Here is a 21,401-nt window from a genome sequence, read left to right as displayed (position 1 = left end):
GTCCCACTCTTTTCTGTGGGATGTACTGTGCAACTCTGTGCAGAATAATTCCAGTCACAGACCAGTGCTCTGAATGGATTTGGTGGTGGAAAGTGCCGTCAAGTTGCAGCTGACTTCCGGCGACCCCTTAGGGGTTTCAAGACACCATGAGCAGAGGTGGTTTGCCGTTGCCTTCCTTCGTGTTGCAACCTTGGACATCCTCAGCAATCTCCCATCTAGTTACTAACCCTGCTTAGCTTCTGAGATCTGATAAGATTGGTGTAGTCTGGGTCAATCAAGTCAGAACAAAGGTCGTTGGCTATCGTTTGCCTCTGCGTCGGGCAGCGTTCCCTCTAAGCTGAGTTTGTGTGAGCTAGCTCACAATATTTTAGCCTCCGGCTCATACATTTTTGCCTTAGCTCAGGAAGGATGGCACCAGAGCAAACTGACCTATGCAGCAGCCAAATGGCTCGCTCACAACTTTAATGCCAGTAGCTCACAAAGTCGAATTTTTGCTCACAAGACCCCACAGCTTAGAGGGAACGTTGGCATAGGGTATGTTGTCCCTCTGCATAGGGCAGTGATGGCGAACCTTTTAGAGACCGAGTGCCCAAACTGCGACCCAAAACCCACTTATTGATCGCAAAGTGCCAACACGGCAGTTTAACCTGAATCCTGAGGTTTTACTTTAGAAAAAACAGCTCATACATTAACTGAAGACGATCCAAACAAAGTAAGGAAAGCAATCCCAAAGGCTTTCATTTACTTAAAATTATTTGGCAGAGAATTCGACACTTTAATGACGGTCTGGGCCTGGCTGGGGCGATGGCACGCGTGCCCACAGAGAGGGCTCTGAGTGCCACCTCTGGCCCCCGTGCCATTGGTTCGCCACCACTGGCATGGGGTATGTTTAGCCTGGAGAGGAGACGACTGAGAGGTGATATGATAACCATCTTCAAGTTCTTGAAGGGCTGTCAGATGGTGGAGGGTATGGAGTTGTTTTCTGTGGCCCCAGAAGGTCGGAGCAGAACCAACGGGTTGAAATTAAATCAGCAGAATTTTCGGCTAAACACGAGGAAGAACTTCCTGACAAGCGGTTCCTCAGTGGGACAGGCTTCCTCGGGAGGTGGCGGGCTCTCGTTCTTTGGAGGTTTTCAAACAGAGGCTAGATGGCCATCTGACAGCAATGCGGATTCTGTGAACTTAGGCAGATCACAAGGGGGAGGGCAGGAAGGGTTGCATCAGAGATTAGTTCTCGTGGCCCTTTCTTACTCACCCAGGGAAATGCCGATCACCACTTTGAGGTCATGAAGCAGTTTTTCTCCAGGCCTGTTTGCCCGGGGATCTTGGAGGTATTTTGTCATCCTCTGGATGTGGAACAGGGGTCACTGGGTGTGTGTGTGTGTATGTGTGTGTGTGTGTGTGTGTGTGTATTTGTGAATTCCCTGCCTTGTGCAGGGGTTGGACTAGATGACCATGGAGGTCCTTCCAACTCTAAGATTCTGTGATTCTATGACCCAGGTCTCCCATCCAAATGTTAACCAGGGCTGACCCTGGCTCAACGTCCACAATTTTAACCGCCACCGGAATACATCTTTAGGAAGCCACCGTAAGCAGTGTTAACACAGAAGTCTTGTTTTATTCGTTGGGGTTTACTCCCAGGAAAGGATCCTTAGCATTGCAGCCCTCGTCTTATAACTCTAAAACAAACAACAAAAAAAGCCTCCCCGTTTGGAATTTGCCTGGCTTCACTTTGGGAGTGCGGTGAAACCACGAGCGTCTGGTACACAGCGTGGAGGTACAATGCAGCCTTGACCAGCGTCCTGACTTTGGCCAGAGATGGGTTTTCACATGCCTCCGCCAGCAAGCCATTCTACAAAAGCAGGGGCTCTTCTGGAAGGGTAAACATGCCTTTAGAACAACACAGGCTCATCTGTTGGGAAGGGAGTAATTAAATCCTAAAATTACATCCCGGGGAGAAGAGAGACACGTTTGGAGTGATCCTTTGAACTGGACACGGAAACGGAACCTCAGCTACAGTTTTCTCCCGTTGGCCAAAGTGGGCTGGGTTGTTACTGGCTTTCCCCTCAAGACTTTTGAAGTGACCAGTTGAGGGCAGGCTCGGAGGGAAACATTTAACCTGTGCCCCTTAATTCTGTTTGGATTTTTAAAGGGGGCTTGCTGGGCTGTGGGAAAACGTATCAAACCATTAGCCAGGTTTGGGGTCGTTTGAGAAGGCTCTTGATAACCCAGGCAGCCCCAAATTGGGCCCATTCCCAAGATGGGGGATATTGAGGCTCTTTTAAGTGTAGGATTAGGTGAGTGGGATACTGATTCGTATTTCAGTATTCGTCCTAGAACGATTTGTTTTAGTTTTTAAAGACTTATTTCACTAATTGCAGCCCTGCCTTCCTATTATAAGAGGCTAAAGCTGGGACCAAGTTTAAATGCCGCATCTTACCTTGGACTCATAAAAAACCCTAACTATAGATGGGCATTTACTAGAGCATGGTTTGATGCGTTACCCTCAGCAGTACTTTATGGTAGATATACCCGGACTCCCATGCACCAGAGAATTTGTTCCTGTTTGTTAGAACAGGTGGAGTCGGCCTCCCATATATTACTCCATTGTCCTATGTACGACAAAGAGAGACAGCAGTTGTTGATACCCCTTCTCTCACGTTTTAAACCCTTGGCTAATTATCTTACGTATGCCGAGGAATGTTTGATGAAGTTCTTATTGGCCGATACTTATGATTCTGTCTCACGCAATGTTGCTAAATATTGTTATTTGGTAATTAAAAAGCGTAGAATGTACTGTAACTCGAGCCATTAACCATTGACCGGTTTCATATTTTAGTATTTAAGGCTGCAAGGATTCTATGTCGTAGACGCGGTGTTGTACTATTTTGGTTTATTTTGCTGGTCTTATGACTGTTCTTAATAAATTTGATCACTAATGATCTTTACGTGTGAGGTGCCTGCTTAGAAATCCTGCCCACGTTTTGCCAGGCGGCTCTGTTTATGCTGACCAGAAGTTTCACTGGCTGAGGAACATAACAGAAGCCATCTTGGATCAGGCCAATGGCCCATCCAGTGTCACACAGTGGCCCAAACCCAGGTGCCATCAGGAGGTCCACCAGTGGAGCCAGAGAAAGGAGATGACAGAAATTCCCAAAGCTTCTGATTTGCCCTGACAACCCCCCCCCCTTCAAGTGTACAAGAGAGCCAGAATAAAACCATAAACGGGTGGAGGGGCAATTCTTTTACTGGTGGCCACCAGACCCCTCCCCCCCCCGCTGTACCCCCTTGGTTCTCAGCAAACCTCATTGCAGGACACCTGAGGTCTGGTTGTAACGAGACAGCTATGGAAAATGATTTTCTTCTCCACTGCCCCTGAGGAAACTAGCTCTGACTCATGGAAGCTCCTGCTTGAGTGTTTGTCTTTTAAACAAAACAAGAACACATCGGTAGTGTACAACCTTCTGATAAGTAAGACTTTGCACTTAAAAGATGCACAGAACGTCATACAAAAACAATTCCCTATTATGTTGCCCTAGAGGTATTGGAGATGGATTCATGAGATAATGGAAAAAATAACAAGAACTAATAATCCCGTTTACTCCAGAGATACTGTTATTGAATATGTTTCTGAAAGACTTTGATAAAGCAGATAGGTATTTGATAGTATATGCCAAATATTGGAAAATAATGGAAATACCAACAAAACAAGAGTACGTGAATAAACTATTTGAAACGGCGGAAACTTACAAACTGACACTTGAGATGAGAGCCGGCACAGAATGGACTTTTCAAAAAAACTTGGAAGAGATTCTGTGATGGTATAATGTAAACGCAAATGATAGATAAATGTAGTAATTTGAGAACGCAGAAAAGATAAGCTTAGTAAAATAGATAATGAATTTAGAAAGTGATAAAAGTCTCTTGTTATATGTTATATGTTGTTGGGGGTAGTTGGGTGTTGCTTGTATGTATGTCTGTAGTATATAATGAAAAATAATAATAAAAGTGTACCCTCGGGTACTTTAAAAAGAAAAGAAAAGTGGATCATAACACCAAATTTAAAACAACCAACTACCGAACCTATCATACAACCTTTTTAAAGGTCATATATTAAGCACGCTCATATGAACCAATTTTTTAGGAACCACATGGTGAGAAGCCAAGTAACTTAATACAGGATACCACTTTACTACAAGTTAGGAGTACATATCCATATCCGTATTACTGTGAGTTATTTGATCAGTGGGTTTCCCCCCCATTATCTATAGAGTCCATATCTTGTCCTGCCACATATTTATGGAAGGCCTTGCCTCGTCTCTCCATTTAGCAGCTATAGCTGTTTTTTGCTGCAATCAATAATGTGGCTATTAATGGTCTATCTAAATCTGACCAGTCGTTTAGAAATAAGAGTTCTGGTTCCATAGGTATATTAAAACCAGCCGTAATATTTATAGTGTTTATCAGGGGTCATTTAGTAGAAAAAGAGGTGCAGGAGCTCATTAGCATAACTTATTTGCATGACTTATTTGCATATGCCACACCCCCTGACATCACCGGACGTGTGTCAGACGGCAACACCTACCGCTCAGGCTCCACTGGACTGTTTTGGGTTGCTAGCTATTGGGGGGGGATGCGCAGATCTGCCCTCACAGAGGAGGGAGAGCTTGTACCTGAAGGCGGGCTGGAGGGGGGGCTCTGCAACTTACCTGGCTGCTTCTTGCTTCTCGTGGCCCGACTGAGGGCTGCTGGAGCAGGGGGCGGGGCTTGTTGCATGTGCCCACCCCCTGGGCGCCTTACTGCCGGAGCTCCGCTCCTGTGCGCTCCCGCAGGAAATGACCCCTAGTGTTTATCGTTAGTCTTTAAGATGCCACTGGATTTCTAATTTGTTTTGCTAAATATGCGTCTGCTGAAACTCTCTCTCTCTTTCTTTTCAAACTCAAGATTTTAGCAAAGCAATGTCGCAGGCCGGCACTTCCCAGTTCCAGGAGGCGATCAGACAAGAACTGGAATTTTCTATGAAGGTGGAACTGGACAAGATACTTTCGACTGCGCCACAGAATGAGATAGAGGTAGGGACGGAGGAGAAGCAACACTGAATTCTGAGAATGTCTTAAGGCAATGCCTGAGACGTGTTGAGATCCGGCTAGACGTCTTTGGGCCTTGAGAACAAATGAAGCAATGGTGATAGAATTTATGGCTGAGCCCTTAACTATGACCTGTAGAACTTCGTGCAATAGTAAAGTAAAGTTTAACTTAGAAAAGAAACCAGAGCATTGCTTTAATTACATTAATCCGTAATATATTTAAGGATTGGGAGCTGTCTTTTCTCCCCACAAGGATTTGTATTATACTCACATGTGTACATAAATCCAGGGGGGCAGGGGTGGACCGGAAAGTAGAATAATATTTCAGCGGAATACCAAATTGGCAATGGGGGAGAGGGCGGGATCGGGCCAATGTAAATACGTATGAAGTAATGTAATTTGGGGGACAGATTCATAGTTTACAGGGATGCTGAGAAGGAATATTTGGCTGTGTTTACCTTAGAAAACTCGCTGTGAAAATGTCATGTGACATAAAAGCAAACTCTGTATTAGGATTCCTTTAGAAAAGGGACTGAAAATTGAAATACCAGTCTTCATAATGGTATTCTCCATGCAGACAGCCACATTTAGAATACTAGTTCCGGCTCAAGTTGTCTTCTCTCAAAAGGGATGAGAGAGAGAGAGACAGAAGGAAAATGTGACTGTGTTTACTGCAGAAAAAACTCACTGTGAAAATGTCATGTGACATAAAAGCAAACTCTGTATTAGGATTCCTTTAAAAAAGGGATTGAGAATTAAAATACCAGTTTCAGTTCAAGTTGCCTTCTTTCAAAGGAGCTGTGGTGGCTCAAGTGGTTAAGATGCTGAACTGCAGGCTGTGGAAGGTCGGTAGTTCGGCAGTTCAAGACCCGAGTGTGCCACATGACGGAGTGAGCTCTCGTCTCTAGTTCCAGCTCCTGCCAACCTAGCTGTTCGAAAGCAAGAAATTGCAAGTAGATAAATAGGGACCCCTTCGGTGGGAAGGGAACATCGTTCCGTGTGCCTTGGTGTTTAGTCATGCCGGCCACATGACCACGGAAACGTCTTCGGACAGTGCTGGCTCTTCGGCTTTGAAACGGAGATGAGCACCGCAACCCTAGAGTCGGACTCGACTGGCTTTCGAGTAAGGGAAACCTTTACCTTTACTTTTACCTGCCTTCTTTCAAAAGGGATGGGAGACAGACAGAGAGAGGCCGAATCTGCATTTTCATTTTTAAAGCAGTCTTGATGCTGTCTTTCTTTATACTGGTGTGATGCTTTTTTCAAAGTGGTACGAAAAAATCTGCTATTTTTTTCTGCTTGCTGGCCGTGAATGTTGCTGTTCTCCTCCCTCTTCTTTAGCACACGCTGAGAGAGCTCTTGAGAGAAACTGCTTTTTCAAGAACAGCTCTTATCAGAACTACGGCTTGCCCAAGGTCATCCAGCCAGGTGCAAGTAGAGGAGTGGGGAATCAAACCCAGTTCTACCAGATTAGAGTCCGCATACTTAACTGCCACACCCCTGACACCACAGCTCATTAGCATATTGGGCCATACCCCCATGTTACCACACCCACCTTTTGCTTCTTATTCTGTTTACTTTGTTGTCAAAACCCTGGGCTTTTTTTGTAGCAGGAACTTCTTTTGCATGTTAAGCCTAGGGTTGCCAAATGGGGCCGGGGGGGCGGGGAATCCCCCGCTTCAGAGGCCCGATTTCCGCCGCGGCGGAATCGGGCCCCGGGGGAACTCCGCCCCCGAAGCTGCGTCAGACGCAGCCACGTCGCTCATGTTGGGGGCGTGGCCCACATCGTTCGGGGGGGGGAAACCATATGGTTCCCCCCCCAAGGATCTGGGCCACGCCCCCAACGTGAGCACGTAGCACGTCACTTCCTGTGACGTGCTGCCGGCGCGCGTCCATCAAGAACTCCTGGACCCCGGCGAGGCTCCCCTGCTCCGAGGGGTGAGTCGACTTGGCAACCCTAGGTGGGGGGCTTAGAGTGCTTTTAAGGCCCAGTCTGCATCTAGCATTTGCTCTGCTGTTATACCAAACCTACACTGGAACAGAAATTCCCTTCTACATTGCATGCCACTTTCACTTTGATTGAGGCGGAATCTGCATTTGTCTTTCCCACCGGTGTCCCAGCCTTCTGACCCCGTCTTCAAAAAAGCTGTCTACATTTGATACGTTTTCACGCCTCAACAGTGCTAGCATACTTTCGCGCATTCACATATTGTTTATCGTCCTTTCGGGGCGGCTCCACTGTCATTGCACCTCCGCACTGCTTTAAAAAGAATCTTCTCCAAACAACATTCAAACAAGCATAGAGAAAGACGGCGTCACAGCAGCACGAAAATGATTTTAAAATGCAAATGCAGATTCGGCCTTAGTGTTGCGTTTTATGGCAGTGTCCGGAGTGCATGCTGCTTTCACTTTGTTTGATCTCTGGTTTTATTGTGGCTGTCTGCGTAGATTTATGGCTGTTTTATGACCATTGGGGGGGTGGTGACTTTGCAGTCAGTACGGTGTTGGCCCGGGGTTGTTGAATGTGGTTTTGAACGGCATCTTTTTCTGTTCCAGTGTGGGTTTGGTAAAACAGCTGGGCAAATGCTAAATGCAGATTGGGCCTAAGCACATCCATTTCAGCCGGAGAGAAGCCACAATCATGATGGAGCCGAAACCATAGGGCAATAAAATAATGCAGACAGCAGAAATTATAACAGTGCAGTAGGAGAGCGAAGCCTAAAGAGCAGGGCTATTTTTGGGCAGGAACGCACAGGAACGGAGTTTCGGCTGGCTCCCGAGTTGGCCACGCCCAGCAGGAGCTCATTAGCATAACAGGCCACACCCAACAGCAGGAACGCATTAGGATTGGCTACACTAGGAGTGTGTGGCCTATCATGCAAAGGAGTTCCTGCTACAAAAAAAGGCCCTGGGTTTTGACAACAAACAAGGTAAACAGAATAAGAAGCAAAAGGTGGGTGTGGCTGGATAACCACACTTCTGGTAACATGGGGGTGCGGCCTAATATGCTAATGAGCTGTGCTGTCAGGGGTGTGGCCCAATATGCTAATGAGTTCCTGCTGTTGGGTGTGGCCTATTATGCTAATGAGTTCCTGCTGGGCTTTTTCTACAAAAAGAGCCCTGCTAAAGAGATGTGGACATCTTCTTTGGAGACGGAGTGAGAGTGTAGCCGAAGCCGTGGAAAACACCAGTGCAGATCCCACCAGAGAAAGAGGCAACTGAAACGATCAAGAGACTGGAGCACATTCTGCCCAGTTTTCTTTAAACCTGGTTTGTGAAAGAGGTGTATCGAGGATGTGAAATTCAGGAAGGACTACGAAGCCCATTAGGAAGTATTTAGCACAATTAATAAATGAGCTACGGAATTCATCACCTCGCGATATGGTGAACGGACACCAGCGTAGATGGTTTAAAAAGGAACAGACTAATTCATGCAGTCCTTGCTTATCAAGAGCTGTTTGACTCAGCACGTACTTCTGAGTGCCAAATGCTTTGAACGGAAACATCCCGAAGAGTTCATAAGCAGGGTGTGAAAGTGGCCGGCCTCTTAAATGTTGGGGGGAACTCCTATCAGGAATTATTCCAGTGCCTGCACTTCCAAAGCAGGAGTCGCAGAAGACTTTTTCAGTGGGGCTTTCATGGGCGTTACTGACCTTTTGTGCCTCTGTCTGATGCCAGTTTTCCAAAAAGCTATCTACCGTCTTTCTCTTTCAGCACACTAAAAAAGACCTGGAAGGTTTTAAGAAGCTGTTTCACAGATTCTTACAAGAAAAGGGGCCGTCCGTGGACTGGGGGAAGATCCAGAGACCTCCAGAAGATTCTGTAAGTCGCTGCGTGATGGAGGGGAAACCCCCTCTTTGTTTTAAAAACCTTTTTTGAAATGTGTTGTCGACAGCTGGATATGTGCATCTGTGCCCTAGTACAAGGGCAACGGAGAAACATCCCAATGTAGAGAGATCTGGTACCCTGAATATGATGTCATTCTTTAGACCCACCTAACATTAGGTTAGGGCTGCGGTGGCTCAGAGGTTAAGACGCTGAGCTGTAGACTGGAAGGTCTGTAGTTTGGCAGTTCGAGACCCGAGGGCCGCGTGACGGAGTGAGCTCCCGTCTCTGGCCCCGGCTCCTGCCAGAGTTCAAAAAGCAAGAAATTGCAAGTAGATAAATAGGTACCGCTGCTACGGTGGGAAGGTAACAGCGTTCCATGCGCCTCGGCGTCTAGTCATGCTGGCTACATGACCACAGAGACGTCTTCGGACAGTGCCGGCTCTTCGGTGATGAGCACCGCCCCCCTAGAGTTGAATTTGACTAGCTTTCGAGCAAGGGAAACCTTTACCTTTACCTAACATTAGGTTAATTGAGTGGTATTATTTGACTCGGAAGGGAAAGGGGCATGGAAGAACCTGATCTAGCCAGATCTCGGAAGCTAAGCAGAGTCGGTATTTGGATGGGAGACCACCAAGGAAGGCTCTGCAGAAGATTGCAATGGCGAACCATCTCTGCTTGATCAGTTAAGCCCTTCCTTGCTGGGGTTACCATAAGTCGGCTGTGACTTGACGGCTCTGTACACATCAAAATTGCTTGGAGGACAGCGCAGTGAACAACAATTAAAAGGAGAGTGCTGAACTACCGGTAGGGTGAGCAGAGTCTTGAGAAAGTCGGCCGAGAGACTGATTGAAGAAAGCCATTTCGTATATCGGAAGCTGCAGGTTTAATGGGAACTGTGGTTGAATGCATAAGTTTGTCCTTTCCTTCTGAAACATGAGCACTGGCATTAATCTCAGGCATTGCCTGCATGGTGGTGGCAGTTTGAGGTATACCGGGGGTTTCAGTGAGCCAGTTTGGTGTAGTGGTTAAGTGCGCGGACTCTAATCTGGGAGAACCGGGTTTGATTCCCCACTCCTCCACTTGCAGCTGCTGGATGACCTTGGGCAAGCCATAGTTCTGTCAGAGCTGTTCTTGAAAAAAGAGCCGTTTCTGTCAGAGCTCTCTCAGCCCCACCTACCTCACAGGGTGTCTGTTGTGGGGAGGGGGAGGGAAAGGAGTTTGTAAGCTGCTCTGAGAATCGTTTGGGTAGTGAAGGGTAGGGTATAAATCCAATCTCTTCTCTTTTTCTTCTTGTGGTCCCTTGACCTGTGTAGCCCCTTGTTACCGGCAGGCAGTAAGAACCATAAACCATACCCGTTTACTTTTCCTGCACTTCCCTCTCCAGCAGCCAAGCAAAACCTTGCAGATGGCTGCCTACCCCTTCTCTAGCATCACTAATTCTTCCGGGCAGGATGCTCGCAAGTCCCTTAGAGTCATTAGCAGATGTTTATATCGTTCCCCTCGATTATCATAATGGTTAAACATGACCTTTACAGTCTCTTACCACGCTTGCCCTCTGTTTGGGTGTCGCTTCCAAATAGGTCCTCGTTTCTTTTTCTGCAGCATAAATGAGATTTAGCGGTGTCTGGCCGCACTGCGTAATGATAAATAAGTTCCCATTTGTGTCTTCCATCTTCTACCTGTGTCTCTAATGCTGTTTCTTGCCTTCAGGGAAAAAAATCTAGAATGAAACAGAGCTCCCTCATGATCCTGTTTTTTTTTTTGCTTTTCATGTATTTTCTATTAAAAATAATTGCCGGTGGTTGGGCATGTATGGATTTCATGCTGCATTTTAAAAAAATTATTTTGTATCTGGGGCTTCAGTACTTGGGCAGTGGTAAAACACTGGGAATTTCAGTGGCTTTCTTAACTTAATATGAATACTTTGAGGCATAGACCAGGGGTGTCAAACATGCAGCCCAGGGGCCGGATCAGGCCCACAGAGGGCTTCTGTCAGGCCCTCAGTGGAACTCGCTGTCTTCTGCTGCGTCATCGTAGGTTTGCAGCTTACAGATACACACCTGAACAGCATCCTCAAAGTTGCAGCAGCACAGACATTTTGATGCAATAATTCAAAGCAAGAGGTGTCAGTTACCAGACAGTGTTAAATAAACAAAATATTGCAAGAGTGCTAATGTTTTAAGCATGTTTTTATTTTAAGTAAAAAAAAAACCCTTTGTGTTTGTGTCCTTTATATAAAGTTTATATCTCCCCTTACCTGGCATTACATTTTATGACGCACGTGGCCCGGACCAACAAGGTCTCTTTTATGTCAGATCCGGCCCTCATAACAAATAAGTTCGGCACCCCTGGCGATAGTCTATCTTTGTCATTAGCCGTGCATGCTTAGAGCAAATTTCCAGATGGAAATTAAATGTAAAAAAAATCCATTTCCTCGGAAGCACGGAATCTTTACATAGGCCCCGGTCACACAGGCCGGATATCGCGGGGGGGAGGCGTGGCTGTTTGCCTCGCAGCGGAAAAACGCGGGACTGCGTGTTCCCGTCGAGATCCTGTGGTTAGGGGGGAGGTGCCGATCACACAACGTGCCAAAGAAGCGGCGCGGTGTGGCAAACGGGGTTTTGGGGTTTTTTTAAACCTAAAGTATGTGCATGCCCCATTGGGTGCTTGTGCGCATCCCTGGAGACTTCGGGGGAAAAAAACCTTTTCGCAATGGGGCATGGGCCGGCGCCGGATGCCACCGGAAACGTGATCAGACGCCCACCCCTGCCCCATGGCATCTTCGGAGGGAAGCCTCGGGTTCGCCACGGGAGCTCTACGCTTCCCAGATGTGGCGGTGAGATCGCGCCCGGAAAATCCGCCTATTTTCCGTCGCAGTAGCGTGGCTACTGCTCCGTGTGACCACAGCCTTAGTATCCTGGCCCTCTGTGTTTCCCAGTCAAGGAGGGGGGGGAATGCTGTTTAAATTGCAAAGATGATTTGACACCAATGGTAACAAGAGAAAGAACTTTTACTTACAAAAGTAGAAACACAGCTTACACGACATCTTCATCTCGGTACTTTTAACTTATTGTGAACAAATGACCTTCAAAAAAAGTTAACTTGCTAGAGCTCCCAGCTCATGTAAGAGAGAGGAGGCCGTATGTAAGATGGAACACAGAAGGTAAGCAATGGCCGATGATGCTCAACACCTACCCGATGAGAGGGTGGGACCAATTGCCAAGTGTACCCAAGTGAGAGAATTCTCTCGACCCCTTTCCCTCCCAGATCCCCTTGCATGCAGAGTTACAGGACCCAACGCAAACACCCGCTCCTTCCAAAGTGTGTAGATTGCCCGTCCTGTTTCTCAAACCACCCCCAGTAACATCCGAGTAAGCTGGCAAACACTGGGAACTTCAGTGAGAGCCAGTTTGGTGTAGTGGTTAAGAGTCTAATCTGGGAGAACCGGTGTTTGATTCCCCACACCTCTACGTGCAGCTGCTGGTGTGACTTTGGGTCAGTCACAAGTTCTCTCGGAGCCGTTTTCTCAAGGGTAGTCCTCGAAAGAGCTTTCTCAGCCCCACCGACATCACAGGGTGTCTCTTGTGGGGAGGGGAAGGAGATTGTAAGGTGCTTTGAGACTCCTTCGGGTAGTGAATGGCAGGGTATAAATCTAAGCTCCTCCTCCTTCTTCCAGGGTTTTTGAATGGTAAATTTTTGAACCTATCTGCAGGGCTTGAAGCACAACGAGTTGTTCTTCAGAATGGAATAGTAGAGACCAAAGTCAATGAGTCCTCTGGGTTAGAAATTGAGAGGTTTCTTGCAGCTAAAACCTGCCAAAGGTCTGCCGTGGCTATTCAGACTCTCGTATTTCTCTCGGTATCTATAGTGACATTGCGTCTGTAGGAGTCACCTGTTGCGGAAGCTTCGAGCTTCGCCTTTTCCAACAGCACCTTGGCTCTGGTTGGGCAGCATATAGGTAAATGTGTTTTAAATAGAATGGCAAAATTGAGTTTGTTCCGATTTCAGACTCAAAAAGTATAAGAAACATTGCTCTAATGGCGCTCCCTTTTCTCCTTATTCTCTCTCACTCAACGCTGGTATCGCTCACCTCTTCGAATTTCACGAATGTTAAGAAATCCCAGCTTTTGCTCAATTTAACTTTTTTGTTTTAAAAAGAAGACTTAACTGCATATTGTGTATGTTATGATTTCAGGGCTGCAGACAAATAGGCAGGTGACGTGAAAGACCTCTGCCCAAGACCCTGGAGAGCTGCTGCCAGCCTGAGTAGGCAATACTGACTTTGATGGGCCCAGGGGTCTGATTCAGTAAAAGGCAGCTTCTTGTGTGTGTACTGTGCCTTTTTTATGATGTGATGAATTGTCATGGGCAAGACAGTTGACTGGTAGATGGTGTTCTGCAATTCCAGATTTAGCCGAGTTCTTAGGAATTGCAGAGGTCTTTTTGCAGGATTCTCGCTGTTCTAAGCAACAGCGTCTTCTGGAGCTGAGCAGGTGTTATTTGCTCAATGCCCAGAATGTCTAGGTGTTTCTTGAGACTTCTAGGCACCGCTCCAAGGGCTCCAATGAAAACTGGCACAATTCTTCTCCCAGAGGCACTCTAACTCTGTTGGTATGTCTTGGTATTTGGTGATCTTCTCCTGTTCTTTCTTTTCTATTCTGCTGTCTCCTGGGATTGCAGTGTCCGTTATCCTGATAATGACTGTTGCTGTAGGGATTTCCAGAATAAAACTGAAAACAAAGGACATGTAGGGTTCCAAGGTTTCTGTCTCTACGCTTATTTCTGTGCTCTGCATCCAAACCCCGCCCGGTATGTCACAGCCGTGACTCATTGGTGGTGGCTAAGTCAGCTGTGGGCACCAGGATCTTCTCCTAAGGAACTACCCTTTCTGGTTTTTATTTGTTTTTACGTCACAGTACAGCAGAAAGTTTTTTGGTGCGCCTCCAACTTAGGCTGTCAGTCTATGCCCATAACTTTCAGAGAAGATTTTATGGCATTTTAAAATTATTGTTTTTGCAAATCTTTGCAGGGAAAAATGCATACTTTGTTACGTATTGATCTCCCTAGAAATTGTCTCATTACACAAAAACATGTGAACGCAATGACCAGCAAATAGCCCCTACCAATGTTCCCTCTAAGCTGTGGAGTCTTGTGAGCAAAAATTCTACTTTGTGAGCTACTGGCATTAAAGTTGTGAGCGAGCAAGTTTGCTCTGGAGCCATCCTTCCTGAGCTAAGACAAAAATGTGTGAGCCAGAGGCTAAAAAAACTGTGAGCTAGCTCACACGAACTCAGCTTAGAGGGAACACTGGCCTCTACTAGATATTACGGCTTTCAATGTCTTCATGTAAATCACACATTTTACATTGTCAGTGTCGTTCTTTTCTTCTTTTCTTCCCACATATGACTCGTCTTATCAGACACCCAACCCCCTTGTAGTTTACATAGTCACACCACTTTCAGCAGAGTTTAAATTCCTGCTAGACTGCTGGTGGAAGTGAATAATTTCTGTGAGTAATGCTCCTCCTTGAACAAACCTCCACTACTCTCACGTGGTATAAATTGCCTCACTAAGGCAAACACAGTTTATGGAGAAAGCGTAAGTCCCTTCCTGCTTCTGTAGGGCATGAAATGAAGCTGATTTACTTTTAAAATAATAAAGTACGTGACGTTGCCACCCTGGAACTTGATAGTTGTGCCAAGGGTGTGCTGCGTGGACCTAATCCGTGTGTACCTGTTTGGAAACACAGCTTGTGTACGCTGGCTCAAGGCAGTCTCCGATTTCCCTATCTTCCTTTGCTTACGTATATTAAACTAATAAGTACATTTGAATCACCGTCTTGTGGCACCTTTGAGACGGCTGAATGTATTAAGGAGTGGTAGCCTTTGATCAGATAAGAATGAGCAGGAGGCTTAGAACAGACAAAAGGGACTCCTTCTTCACCCAAAGAGTCATTAACACGTGGAATTCACTGCCGCAGGAAGTGGCGGTGGCTACAAGCACAGACGGCTTCAAGAGGGGATTGGAAAAGCATACGGAGCAGAGGTCCATCAGTGGCTATTAGCACAGTTGCTGAATTAGAACATCTTCCAGTTAAGGTCCAAAAAACACTCTAGCTCTGGCTTTGATAGCCACACAGGTGTTTTTTGGACCAGGCTGATGTATCTTTGGCATTTGGCACCAGACACATGACATTCATCTTTTGAGGCCTCACAAACAACTTTGTCACGTGTCTTTAGATCTTGCTGCTTAACCTTCCTCTTCCTGGTCCAATAGTCACTTATTGGTTCTCTTACTGCTTTACTTTATTTATTTCGGCTTACATGACCAGAAGTCTTAAGCACACTTATGCACACATTATAAAAGTACCATTCATACAGTAAAAGAAAAAATAAAACATCAGCACTATTTAAAAAAGCTCAATCATAAGCAATAGGGTGTGTTGTCCCAATATGAGTGCATTACACTAGCTGGAATCGTCGGACAGGATGAATCCTCCAGCGGGTACCCACTACATCAAATCAGAACGGTTTGAACTTTCCCCTCCTTTTTCCTTTTTTTTTTTGCCAACAGGGCAAGAAATAAAGCAACACTGCTTTGGTAACTGAATCCACTCTATCAGATAAGAGAACAGAAATTGACCAGGGAAGGGGGGGGGAGATTTTCTCTTATCAAGATAGGTATAATATACTTCTGCCTCTCCATACTCCAGTTGGGGCAAGCTAGCAATATATGATCCATCGTCTCCACCCTTCCTTGATTACAGTCGCATAACCGTTCAGAGAACGGGATGCCATGAAAGCGGCCCGAGACTATATTCGATGGGAACGTATTCAGTCTAGCCAACGTGAAGGCTCTACGAAGTGCTGAACTCTTGAGGGTGTAGCAATAAGTGGGGATCACAACCGGCGGTGGAAGGCCAAGGGCTAGACCCGAACAGGTACGCCAAGCTCTACACAATGTACTGCTGAAGTCCACTTCCCATTCTCTTATTGCAATAAGTATTTAAGTTATGTGTACATCAATATTGTTTGACCTCTGAAGATGGCCCCAGTAGGGCAGAAAGGTCATGTGTCTTGGCCCTCGTGTTTAGGCTATACTTCTTTACGAGGCTTTCATTGGGCCCTTATGTATGTTTTCAGCTGTCTTTCTAATAAATACTTGTATTTTTGTATATTATAAGTTTTAAGTAGACTTTTAATATTGGCCCTTCATTGGACTTTCTTCTCACCCGTTTGGTTCTTGATTCCAGTTTTTGGGCCAGGTTTTGTTTTCCGCTCCCGGTGTCTTACTGATGTGAGTTTGTGCTCTATAACTTCTGCCCCGCCTCTTAGCCAAAGACTTGTGGGGCAGATTCCAAGTCCAATCGACGTGAAATCATTGGATTAAAACAATGCCGTTTGTAAAGTCTTAAAACCCAACATAACAATATAACCGACGCATAGCACACAGTCAGTAAAACCAGCCTACAGCAATGTAAAATAAACAAAACACCATTAACCAAATGTCTGGAGGAACAAAAAGTGGTCCGTAGCTAGCGTGGGGCCCACAGGGCCCGGCCTCCCAAGGTGCCCCAACTTGCCGCCTGCACTGTGCTTTGATTTAATTAGCTGGCAGCCCCCCCCCCGGCCCCCTCTCAAAAAATTCCCTAGCTATGGGGCTGAACAAAAAATGTTTTGGCCTGGCAACTAAAGTGAAACAGACCAGGCACCAGATGATCAGCGGTGGAGAGGAAGTTCTAGAGTTGGCGGGGCCACTACACAGCAGGCCTTTCCCAGCTAGCCAGCCCCCTCACCTCTGGCGGTGTGGCTTCTGAAGACACCTGAGTAGATCCACATGGCCGCAGGTTATCTTTTTAAATACCGTGGCCCAAGAGCATGAACCCAAGATTATAACCAGCAGTTTGAACCGTGAACTAACTCAGCGCCCTCCCTTTCTTTACATCGGACAAAGAGTTCGGTCCCCACACAAAAGAACAAACGGACATAAATCTGACAGTAAAAACCGCAGCACTCAAAAACCTGTGGGAGAACAGTTTAATCTTCCAGGTCATTCCGTTGCTGACCTAAGAGTGGCGGTCTTCAAACAAGACAAAAAAATTCGAAAGGGAAATTTACAACACAAGATTGCTGCACTTAATTCATAAGTTCGGAACAATGGAAACCCCCCCCCAATAGGGACATAGGGGTTTTGATCTCACTGCATATGCTAATTTTCTGCCCCCTAGCACTTTCCCTCTGCTGTAGTCAAGCTGATTGCAATATACATTGTACCTCTGCATACTTTACAAGCAGTCTTTACAATACTCCTCCAGTCTTCTGACTAGGATAAAAGGACTCAGATCTACATTCCTGATCTACTGTGTCTGAGGAACGGGGCTTTGGCACTCGAGAGCTCATACCCTGAAACTCTTGTTGATCTCTAGAGTGCTAATAGACTCAACTCTAACTGAATAATAATTAAGTCATCCATTAAATGCTTGGTTATCCTAAAGCAACTGTCCGTACAAATAGAAAATGGGAAGTGGGAACCCCCAAGGGCTTGTGGGAGGCATCTCATTTCCTCTGCCCCCCCTTTCCCTTTCCTGAAAGCCCCCAGAGACTCTTCCTTTTTCCTGGGTTTTCCTAGGGTTGCCAGCTCCAGGTTGGGAAATTCCTGGAGATTTGGGGAAGCAACTTCAGCAGGGTATAATGCCATAGAGTCCACTCTCCGAAGCAGCCATTTTCTCCAGGGGAACTGATCACTGTCATCTGGAGAGCAGTTGCAATTCCGGGTGACTTCCAGCCCCCACCTGGAGGTTGGCAACCCTAGTACCCATGGAGGAAATGGCTGCTTTGGAGTGTGGACTCCATGGCATTATACCCTTCAGAGATCTCTTCCTTCCTCAAACCCCACTATCCCCAGACTCCACCCCCAAATCTCCAGGTATTTTGTAACTTGGAGTTGGAAACACTATGTCTTTCCCAACCCTGAAGGACTTGTGTGGGTGGGTGCCTCACTTTCCCCTCTGTCAATCCCCCCTCCCCACACTATTTCCTCTTTCTCTCCCTCTGGCAACCCCTATATCCTCTCCCCTTCCTATTTGCTTCATTTTTACTCTGTCTTTCTACGCAGTGGGGACCAAAGTGTCTTATATTCTTCTCCTTTTTATCTGCACAACACCCCTGTTGTAGTCGAAACTGGTCCAAAATCACTCAGTGAGCTTCCACAGAAAGATGGGGATTTCAACCTGGGTCTCCCAGACCCTACTTTGAAGCTCTAACCACTGTACCACACTGTACCACAGCTGTAAGCAGCCAGGCCTAGTTGAGTCACACAATTTGAGTGATATCAAGCCATTCAAAGGTTGGTGCCAGGCCTAGGTTTACCAGCCTCCTGGTGGGACTTGGAGATCTTCTAGTCTTACAACTGAACTCCAGACAACAGAGATATGTCCCCCTGGAGAAAATGGCTGCTCTAGAAGGTGGACTCTGTGACATTATATCTAGTTGAGGTCTCTCCCCTCCTCAAACCCTGCCATCCTCAGATTCCACCACAAAAAATCCAGGAATTTCCCAACCTGGAAGTGGCAACCCTAGCCAGGCCTGGCCCCAATGAGGTCTTCTTCAAAGGCTAAAATAGGCCTGGAAAGGGCTCCCCCCCTTGTAAAATAGGCCTGGAATCTGTGGTTGCCTAGCAACGGCCACTGAGGGAATCCATTACTTAAAGCTACAAGTGCTCCTTTTGACATTTTTGTGGGTTTTTTTAACCCCCTCCAATGCATTTCTTAAAGATTTCTCATCTTTCTCCAAACCTGGGGTCCTTTTGAGCTTTGTAGAAAGATCTATCTTGCCTGTTCACAGCTCCAGTCGCCGGATTGAAGTATCCAAAGATTTTGCTGATTTTGCTATTAATATATAGATACATTGAAAAGGTAGTTGATCGTAGCTTAGAACGCAGTGAGCAGTTAAAGAACTTGAGAGAGGTCCCGCTAATAAATTAGTTATTGTTTGGAAATGTTATTAAGTCCCAGAATTAAGAGCCTAAATAGCCCAGGCTGGCTCGATCTTGTCAGAACTTAGGTGCTAAGGAGAGTCGGCCACAGTTAGTACTTGGACGGGAGACCACCAAGGAAGTCAAGTGTCACTGTGCAGAGGCAGGTAACGGCCAACCACCTGTGCTTGTCTCTTGCCTGGAATGCCCTGTGGATGGGGTTGCCACGAGTCAGTTGCAACTCCAAGGCACATCCTCCTTCTTTCCAAAATTAATGCCTCTTGAGAATAATTCCAGTAAAACAGACCTTACTTCTTAGAACTGGAAAATAATGGGCTGGGGGAAGTTATGTTCTCTGGAGGGTTCTATGGAAGCAGCAGATGCTTCTCTTTTCACTTTTAGATGGTTAATTTGAAATAGACACTCTAAGTAGTTTCAGCTCCAGCCCCATGAACTGTTTTAGCAGAAGACCTCGGAGTTTTTGCCTTTTTCTTTAAGAACGCCACAGCTGCAAATAATAATTAGCTACTTGGCCTTGAGTGGGGGGGGGCAGACAGTTTAATATCCGACGTCTTTCTGCAGAGACCTTACCTTACTTTCTAGGCTATGGGGGTCAGGGAGCAGGAAACTCTGTGAATGTCTGTGTGTTTGATACTCACTGCTAGGGTGCAGTGAGTAGTAACTTTTCTTTTGTAATCATCTTCAATAAATTCTGCTGGGATCTTTCAAGACTTGAACTGTGGAGCAGCGCTGTTAATGGGTGCCTCCCTCCCTTTTCCCAGAGGCGAACCGGAGACTGAAGAGGTGAGCTTTTAAGCGTAAAGTACTTGGAATGTTGATAGAGAGAAACAGGTTGCTCTTTGCCAGCTTGAGACCTTGAGCCCTACCAGGCTGTGGCAGAAGAACCGAGAGTATAGTTCCCGGTTCACACATGGTGGTAGCGAAGTAGGAGACTCTGGACCTGGTTGTGTTGTAAAACGCTGTCTCCAGCTTGAAAGCTTGACAAGAGAAGCTGTTGTTTTTCTTTTTTTTTGTTATTTTTTGTATCTTTTTTGGAAACAAAGCTAGTATTAGTGCAGACCGAAAAGCTTCCTTATCAGGCAACTTGCCTGATCAAATGACCCAAAATCAGGATGATAGATGGTCTCGGATAAAGTTCCCAGAGTTGAAGCCAGGAGAGGACATCACCGCCTTCTTTGCCTTATTTGAATCAACAGCAAATGATTATCATCTTCCAGAGGAAGAATACATGGGGGCAATTAGACGCTGTGGGCATGGAGAAGTTGCTGAGCTACTATCTCAACTAGCCCCAGAGCAAGCGAGAGACTATCAATATTTTAAACGGATAGCTCTCCAGCAATTTGGATTCTCCACAGAACAGTTGAGAAGATGCTTCCGCGCTGCTAATCTAAGACCAGAAGAGTCCTATAGTGCATTTGCAAGCAGGGTTCAGAGACTTTGCATGAAGTGGGCAGGTAGTGCTCAAGTATATACCTTTCAAGACTTCTTGGAGCTAATAGTGAGAGAACAAATTCTCCACGTCATCCCTCAAGAGCATGCAGCTTTAGCCCATGCGCAAAGACCTAGGAATACACGCGCACTTGCAGAGGTGCTGGATGAAATCGCCGCTGCAAGCTATCCACTACAGCCTCAACGCCCTACCTCTGCCAAGCTGATGGAAGATCATCCACCTCTACCCCCACGAAGGACAAGGACTGAATACCAGCAAAGACTACCAGTTCCAACTCTCAGACAACGCACTCTAGCTCAAGTAGAAGCTGCTGCTCAAGAGCAGAAAGGACTTACTAGCCTTAGGCCAGCAGTGCCAGTCTGTTATTATTGCAAACAACGGGGGCATATTAGGGCTCGATGCCCCTTGTTATTGGAAAAGGGGGTACCACAACAGCCGAGTATCCATCTGATTGCAAGTCAGCCGCTGACATCGTCAGCGACTCAAGATCAGCAGAAGAGGCAGTCTCAAGAGGGTCTATCAGTTGCGTACTTGAAAGATGATTGCCAGGCCCAGATGGTATGTAAGCAAAAATCTGGGGGGTGGGGGGGTGGCAATTGGCCTGCTAGAGAAGTGCAGTTAATAAAGAGTCAGTCCCAGAGTGCATCTCAACTGCCAAAACAGGGAATTGAGATGAATCGTATTGATCTGACCACTGTCCCTCAGAGGTCTATTTCATGTTATATCAATCCCGAACAAGCTGAATGGTGCTCACAAGAGCGAATAGTTCATGTGAGGGTACAAGAGAGGGCCCTTTTTAAAGCAATTTGGGACAGTGGGGCTGACATGTCATCCATTTGCGAAACTGCATTCCATGACCTAGGGCTACAACCAGATGGGAAGGTAGAAATTCGAACATATGATGCTCAGCCCAAAGAGCAACCTGTTACCTATGCTAAAGTTACTGTAGGAGACTGGACTGAGACCATTTCATTGTTAATACATCAAGGAGATGATCTAGTTTTTTTGCTTGGGATGGATGTCTATTTTAAAATAAAAGCAAA

At 46.3% G+C, this 21,401-nt stretch overlaps 1 protein-coding gene across 1 annotated transcript in view; it reads left to right on the top strand.

Annotated features, from left to right (window-relative positions):
• UGP2 (UDP-glucose pyrophosphorylase 2) overlaps positions 1–21,401 on the top strand; it is a 58,823-nt gene that overhangs the window by 11,135 nt on the left and 26,287 nt on the right. Inside the window, exons 2-3 of the mRNA XM_015429247.1 lie at positions 4,945–5,072; positions 8,802–8,909. Of these exons, the coding sequence (XP_015284733.1) occupies positions 4,945–5,072; positions 8,802–8,909 (236 nt within the window). The remainder of the gene's footprint in view (positions 1–4,944; positions 5,073–8,801; positions 8,910–21,401) is intronic.

Source organism: Gekko japonicus, unplaced genomic scaffold (assembly GCF_001447785.1).
Source record: "Gekko japonicus isolate JY-2015 unplaced genomic scaffold, Gekko_japonicus_V1.1 scaffold3491, whole genome shotgun sequence".
Lineage (NCBI taxonomy): Eukaryota > Metazoa > Chordata > Lepidosauria > Squamata > Gekkonidae > Gekko > Gekko japonicus.
Note: the sequence above shows the minus strand (reverse complement) of the source record. Positions and strands in the feature narration are given on the sequence as shown.